General features: G+C 37.5%; 1 protein-coding gene across 1 annotated transcript; it reads left to right on the forward strand.

Moving 5' to 3' along the window:
- Positions 1 to 4,799: 4,799 nt before the first annotated feature.
- On the forward strand, positions 4,800 to 5,582 carry LOC107022171. The gene is made up of 2 exons (XM_015222858.1): positions 4,800 to 5,101; positions 5,339 to 5,582. The coding sequence occupies exons 1-2, from the start codon at positions 4,800 to 4,802 to the stop codon at positions 5,580 to 5,582; spliced, it is 546 nt and encodes a 181-aa protein (XP_015078344.1).
- The last annotated feature ends 1,951 nt before the right edge of the window (positions 5,583 to 7,533 follow it).

Here is a 7,533-nt window from a genome sequence, read left to right on the forward strand (position 1 = left end):
AGATGAGCGAGAGGACCTCTTGAGAAACAATCTCGGTAATCATCAGGCATGATTAAAAATTTGTCATCAAAATATGGGAAGGACTAGGAGTCAAGTTCATGATCTGGCAGAACAAACCTTTTATGTTATTAATAATCATCGCAGTATGATTGAATTAGAAGTGGCTAAGAAAGCACGAGCAATTGTTCCCCATCTGCCAAAAGTGTTGCTGAATTTGTATGAGACCTTGGGAAGAAACAAAAAGCCTGAGGAAAGTGATGAAGATTGAAAAGCAGTTTTGTTATTTTTGTTTGTTTATTTGTTTAATTTTGTTTTTTTTTAAAGACTCAGTGTTTTAGTTTAAAGTTTGGTGTTCAAGGAGATCATGATGATCAAGGTTGTGTTTAAACCCAATGGTTTTGTCGTTTGGCTTGATGTTTTTTGGAATGAATGAAAGGGTTTTCTTATAAAATACCAAATCAATTTCATTCTAAATTTATGAATTACGTAATGATTTGATTCATGCAAAGACATGATATGTAGGCAACCTCCAAAGGGTCCGATCAAAACATTCTTTCTCAAAAAAAGAAAGACAATGAGCGAAGCAAAGATGGGATGAGACAATGGACTTCTGAACTCATGTTACTATGTGATTAACAAATGTGTGATTGATTTGAAAAATTGTATAATCCCCAACAAGTTTGTTAATTTCACTTTACTTTAACTAGCTTTTGGTGGTTGGTTTGTGATAAATTGGCAGAATACCTGTACGTTACGAGGGAAGAGCGTCAATGACAACAAATACTGAAGCTGTTGTGAACCTTGTGGATACTACAATTGATTAAATGATAAGAGAGTCAGCCACATTTGAATAAAATTGAACATTGAGACATGTATGACACATTTATGGCAATCCTGGGCTAATGGCCAAGAACCACCAACGTCTATTCCTGTTTTTCCTAAGATCATTATTATCCGATCTTCATTTTCAGTTCGTAATATTAGACCATTTTATCCCTCCGGGCTATGTTCCATTTGATAATTGCGGGGCCGGGCCATTAAAAACATTCCCTCAAGCCATGCCATTCAGGAATAATCCCACTGTCACAACATTTGAACCGGTCTATACTCTCCCATAACCGATTGTGATGCAAAGAGCAGCTCAAGAGGGATAGTTCACCACTCATTCAGAGTAGTACTATACTTCTTGGATAGCATTTGGGGGCCCTAACTCTGTAAAATTTGGCTCCCCCCATTTATTCTAAGAGGAAAACTCAAGGCTCAGAGCAAGAAGAAACGTTGAGGGCAAAAAAGTGTCGCGTTCAAAGACTAGTGTATATTCCCAATGTCCACATGTCACATGGGTTTGAAACCCCTAAGTTTGATTAGTATGATGGGCAAGGTTATCTTGTAGATCACCTTAAGAGATATTGAAATCAACTTCGGGGTGTATGGGGTAAAGGGGAATTGCTCATAGCTTATGTTGGTGAGAGCCTGACTGGTGTTGCCTGAGAATGGTTTATATACCAAGAGATCTCATACTAGAACATATGGGATGATATGGCTTGATATTTTGATAGACAATTTCAGTACAATGTCGACATTATACAAGATCATAATACACTCTTCAATATGAGAATGAAGCCAAGTAAAAGTTTTAGAGAATGTGCTATCAAATGGAGCGAACAAGCAGCCCGGGTTAAGCCACTGTTAGATGAGCAAGAATTGGTTGATATCTTCATAAAGGCTCAAGATCCTAATTACTTCCACCACCTGACAGCAACAATGGGAAGACTGTTTCACACAACAATCAAATCTGGAGAAATCATCGAAAGTTGTCTCAAAATAGGAAGGATTGTGAGACATGCAAAAGTGAAAGCTACCACACATGCTATTCAAGGTGGTTCAGGAAGTTTTGGAAATCGTCAAAGAAAAGAGGAAGTTTCTTTTTTGGCATCAGGGTCAATTGGTGCTCAGAGGAATTCTAATTGTCCTTACCCACCAGTTCATGGACAATCTAGCTATCCTCAGCCTTACTACCCTTATGACCCTCAATTTTTCTGTATCTTTATCTACATACATGATTTTAAATTCATATGTACAACCTCCCAATCGTCCACATTTTTGGGCCCCAACTCAAGGAAACCTTCGCCCACAATGATCACCATATCAGGTTCCTTATAACCCTCCTCCTATGCAAAATAATACTCAAATGCAGGCACAAAAAAGGAAATTCACTCCATTAGGAGAGTCGTACTCAAGCTTTTTCAAAAGTTACGAAAAATAAGAGTGATTGCGTGTATCCCACCACTTTGTTTGAATCCAAATGCTCCAAGTTTTAAGGCCAATGAAATATGTGAGTATAATTCAGGGGCCCCAAGACATATCACTGATAATTGTTGGACCTTGAAGGGGGCGATAAAGAAGCTAATCAATCATGGAGTTGTCATTGTGACAGATAATCAAAACAATCCAAATGTGACCAATAACCCACTTTCAGCTCAAAACAACTTAGTGAGTATGGTTTGTGATGATCAGACGTACAAACTTCATGGCAAAAAGGGAAAGTTGTGTAGGAAGATCAGAGAGGAAGACAAGGCAATAAAGAGTTTAGAAATTGTTACAACTTTGAGTGTGGAAGGTGTCAATCTAGACACATAAGTCATGCGTGTCCCGGGGGTTCCGAAGGGGATTGAAGTTTGAGCGGGTATGCCGATGTTGTATGTATCAAAAGGTTTCATTAACACAACAGGACCAAAGTTGCATGACCAAATTGAAAGAGCCAATATTTGTTAAACCCGTCCAACAACATCCGGTAACTGATTATAAAGTTTTCCCTTGGAACTATAACAAAATCGTAGTGGTTGATCGAGGAAATAGATTGTTGAAGAGGTTGATGAAGCAGGAGGGTTGACACAATCCGAAAGATGTTATTCTCCAAAAGAATTAAGAAAAGGGAAGATGACTCAAAATACCCAAGTACCTCTACTGAAAGTGGTTACTGAGGAAGAAGATGAAGAATTTCTAAAAAAGCTTAAGGTTTTAGATTAATCTGTTATGGAAATATTGAAGAAAACCCCTGCACAGATTTCACTATTGTCTCTGCTTTTGCACTTAGAAGAACATCTTCGTGTGTTGAATAAGGTTTTAAATGAAGCACATGTGCCGAAAGATATCACAATACATCAGGTGGACAAAATGGCCAAGAGTGTGTTTCAGTCAAACACCATCACTTTCACTAATGATGAGTTGCCCAAGGAGGGAGCTAGACACAACGAAGATTTGCTTCTTATAATGAAATGTGAAGGGTACTATGTAAATAGGGTCATGATAGATGGGTATTAGGGGTATACATATGTCCTATTTCTACGCTGCAAAGCTTGAAAGTTAACCTTGACATAATGCACCCTAGTAATGTATTTGTGCAAGCTTATGACGGCTCAAGGAGGGATACCATTGGTGAAATGAATTTAAAAATGACAATTGGACAAGTGGACTTTCTCATTGTTTTCCAAGTAATGGATATGGACACATCTTATAATTTTCTACTGGGAAGGCCATGGCAGTCCTATCTGCATCAAGTTGTTAAGTTTGAGTCCAACCATATGGAAATAATCGTTCATGGGGACATGATTCACCTATTTACAAAGAACCATCCATCCCATACATTTAGGCAAAAGAAGGATGAGATGTCGTTGTTTACCAGTCTTTTGAGGCTATATCATAAGATTGCTTTAATGGAGACCCATCATCCAACAATGTCTCTTTTCTTTCGCTTCAATGGTAGCAACGACAATGCTTAAATATGGTTATAAACATGGTAATTATTTGGGAACATGTTCGAAAGGAATCGTGGATCCCATTACTCTTAGGAAACCTAGGCACCTCTGGCCTCAGATACAAACACAGCAAGAGAAATGGAGATAAGTCTAAGAACCTCAAAAGGATTAATTGGGCGCTGCCACAACCGACTCCCCATATTTCTCATTATTTTATCAAGCCTCAAGGTCTAGAAATTAAAGTTTTATTCACTCATCAAGACATTGAAGAAGTTATTGCGGATCTTAGTCTGTTGTTTAGTGAAGTAAGCATGGTCCAAGTAGGTGAAGGTACAAGTCGTGCCGATGTGCAACTCGTGGGCTCAGATGTTGAGCTAAGCAATTGGAATTCCATTCCTCTCCCCATAGAAGAGTCTTGGTAGTTCTTTTTTTCAACTCTTTTGTATTTTGTTGTTGCTAGGGTTGTGATCAGAATGTTTCAAAGTATTTTGTATTAGTATCAATCCTTCTTCCCCTTTTTTTGATTTCAATGAAATGAAATTTCACTTTCATGGTAAATTTTATTTTTTCCCCTCCCCTAGTTCTTATTCTCTATTTTTTAGTTCTGTAAATATCGAATTTGATAAAATTACATGCATGCAGAATTCACGTTCAGATTTCAAATAGTTTTTTATTCTTGAATCACAAATTCCAGAGGTTTGATATGATGAAGAAGAGGCTTTAGGGAAATTCATAGGGAGCTGGAACTATTTGAGAACAAACCTAAGCCTAATCTTAGTGAAACTATGAAAGTTAATTTGGGCAGTACAGGGGAAGTTAAGGAAATAAAAATTAAGTATCCATATAAATCAGATAATTAGAAAGGCCATAATAAACTTTACTTGATTATAAATATATTATTGATTAGTCTTATGATGACATGTCAGGTTTGAGTGTTAATTAAGTGGTTCATAAGTTACCCACTCATCCTGATTTTCCACCCGTCCAACAGAAAGAAGGAAATTCAAACCGGATGTGAGTGAAAAAATTATAGAAGAAATCATGAAACAACTGAATGCAAATGTGATCCAAGCCATTCTTTACACTACTTGGTTCGGAAATGTTGTTCCTGTGCCGAAAAAGGATGGAAAGACAAGAGTTTGTGTTGACTATGGAGATTTGAACAAGGCTAGTCCAAAGGACAACCATTTCTTGCCAAATATCCACATTCTAGTTGATATTTGTGAAAAACACGAGATTCAATCTTTTGTGGACTGTTATGCGGGGTATCATCAAATCTTGATCGATGAAGAGGACGCTGAGAAAACTGCTTTCACCACTCCACGGGGACTTATTGCTATAGGGTCATGTTATTTGGTCTTAAAAATACTAGGGTTACTTACATGAGGGATATGACCACCATGTTTCATGATATGATGCATAAATAAATTAAAGTATATGTCGATGATGTAATCATTAAGTCTAAAACACAAGCTGATCACGTGCAAGATCTAAGAAAATATATGGAAAGAGTGCGAAGATATGATCTCAAGCTTAATCCAGCAAATGTGCATTTTGAGTTCCATCTGGAAAACTTGTAGTTTTGTTGTCACTAGAAAGGTAATCAAATTTGATCCATCCAAAATAAAAGCCATTTTGGATTCGCTACCCCTGAAAAATAAGACCGAAGTCATGAGCCTACTTGGGAGGTTAAACTACATTAGCAGGTTTATTGCTCAATTCGCAACTACTTGTGAGCCCATTTTCGGACTTCTGCAGAAGGATGCTGCTGTCAGATGGACAGAAGATTGTCAACAAGCTTTTGAAAAAATCAAAATGTATTAGTCCAACCCTTCCGTATTGGTCCCACCTGAACCTGATAGGCCTTTCTTTCTATGTCTTTTAGTGAAAGATTCCTTTGGGTGCGTTCTCGGTCATCACGATTCCACAATCAGGAAGGAGCAAGCAATCTACTACTTGAGTAATAAATTCCCTACTTATGAGGTCAAGTACACCATCTTGGAAAGGAAATGTTGCGCCTTAACTTGGATAGCTCAATAGTTAAGGCATTACTCTTGTCCTACACAACTTACCTAATATCTAGGATGGATCCTTTGAAGTACATCTTTCAGAATCCAATTCCAACTGGAAGTCTCGCAAAATTGAAAATTTTGCTTATTGAATTTGACATTATATATGTCACTCGAACTACAATGAAAGTCAAAGCTTTGGCAGGCCACTTGGCAGAGAATGCAATCGATGGTGACTACGAACCATTATATACATATTTTCCAGATGAAGAGATTAACTTAATTCAGCAAGTAGGTTAAGATGGAAATCATGCCTGTCAATTGTACTTTGATGGAGCAATCAACACAAAAGGTACAGGGGTTGGGGCAATTCTAATATTGCCCACAGGGTAGCATTACCCTACATTATATCGACTTCGTTTATTCTGTACAAATAACACGACTGAGTATGAATCTTGCATCATGGGTCTAAATATGGCAATAAATTTGGCTGTGCAAGAATTAATTGTGTTTGGAAATTATGATTTGCTTATTTGACAAGCTCAATGCAAATGGAAAACTCGAGACCTCAAGCTTCTTCCGTATAGACTGTGTGTGGAAGATCTTAGCAAAAGGTTCAGGTCCATTCAGATTAGATACATCCCCAGGTTTCATCATGAATTGGCAGAGGCCTTGGCTACTTTGGCCTCAATGCTTCCATATCCTTGAAACACTCACATCACTCAATTGGATATTCAAGTTTGGGATCAACATGACTATTGTAATACAGCGGAAGAAGAATCAAATGGTGAGCCATGGTACTTAGGCATCAAGAAATTTTTGAAGACATGGAGATGCATCGAACATGCCAATGGAAGCAAAAAAAACTATTAGACGTCTTGCTAATGGTTTCCTTTTGAGCGGTGAAGTTCTATATAAACAAACTTCAGATCAGAACTTATTGAGATGTGTGGATACTTAAGAATTAGAGAAGATAATGAATGAAGTAGATGATGGGGTATGTGGGACACACATTAATGGATATCTCCTTGCAAAAAAGATACTCCGGGCGGGGTATTATTAGCTTACCATGGAACGGGATTGCTTTCGCTTTGTGAAAAATGTCATCAATGTAAAATTCATGGTGATCTCATTCATTCACATCCTTTAAAGTTCCACCCCATGGCAACTCCTTGGCCCTTTTTTGCATTAGGAATGATTTTATCAGACCAATTGAGCGAAGAGCTTCTAATGGAAATTGATTCATTTTGGTCACAATTGATTACTTTACTAGATGGGTAGAGGCGATCACTTGAAAAATAGTAACTAAGAAGGCAGTCGTGGGTTTTGTCCATTCGAACATCATTTGTCGATTTGGTATCCCAAGTCATATTATCAAAAATAATGTTGCAAACCTTAATAGAAGTTTGATTAAGGAGGTATGTGAGCAATTAAAAATTGTGCACCACATTTCTATTTCATCCAACCAAAAGCCAATGGAGCTGTGGAGACAGCCAACAAAAATATCAAAAACATTCTTAGAAGAATGGTTCAAGGCACCATACAATGGTATGAGAAGCTACCTTTTGCACTTTTAAGATATCGCACAACAGTGCACACCTCTATTGGTACAACTCCTTATTTGTTGGTATATGGGATTGAGGTTGTGATTCCAGCAAAAATTAAAATTCCATCTCTTAAAATTATTGTCGACGCTGAAATTGAAGATACTAAATGGATCAAAACCTGACTAGAGAATCTCACATTAATAGAAAAGAAACAATTGG

Source organism: Solanum pennellii, chromosome 6, assembly GCF_001406875.1.
Source record: "Solanum pennellii chromosome 6, SPENNV200".
In the NCBI taxonomy this organism is placed as follows: domain Eukaryota; kingdom Viridiplantae; phylum Streptophyta; class Magnoliopsida; order Solanales; family Solanaceae; genus Solanum; species Solanum pennellii.

Bases quoted from the DNA above. Each gene is read 5' to 3' on its own strand.
- LOC107022171 (XM_015222858.1), top strand. From the start codon at position 4,800: ATGAAACAACTGAATGCAAATGTGATCCAAGCCATTCTTTACACTACT. The intron at 5,102-5,338 runs GTCATGTTATTT...GAAAACTTGTAG, and splicing joins CGGGGACTTATTGCTATAGG to TTTTGTTGTCACTAGAAAGG.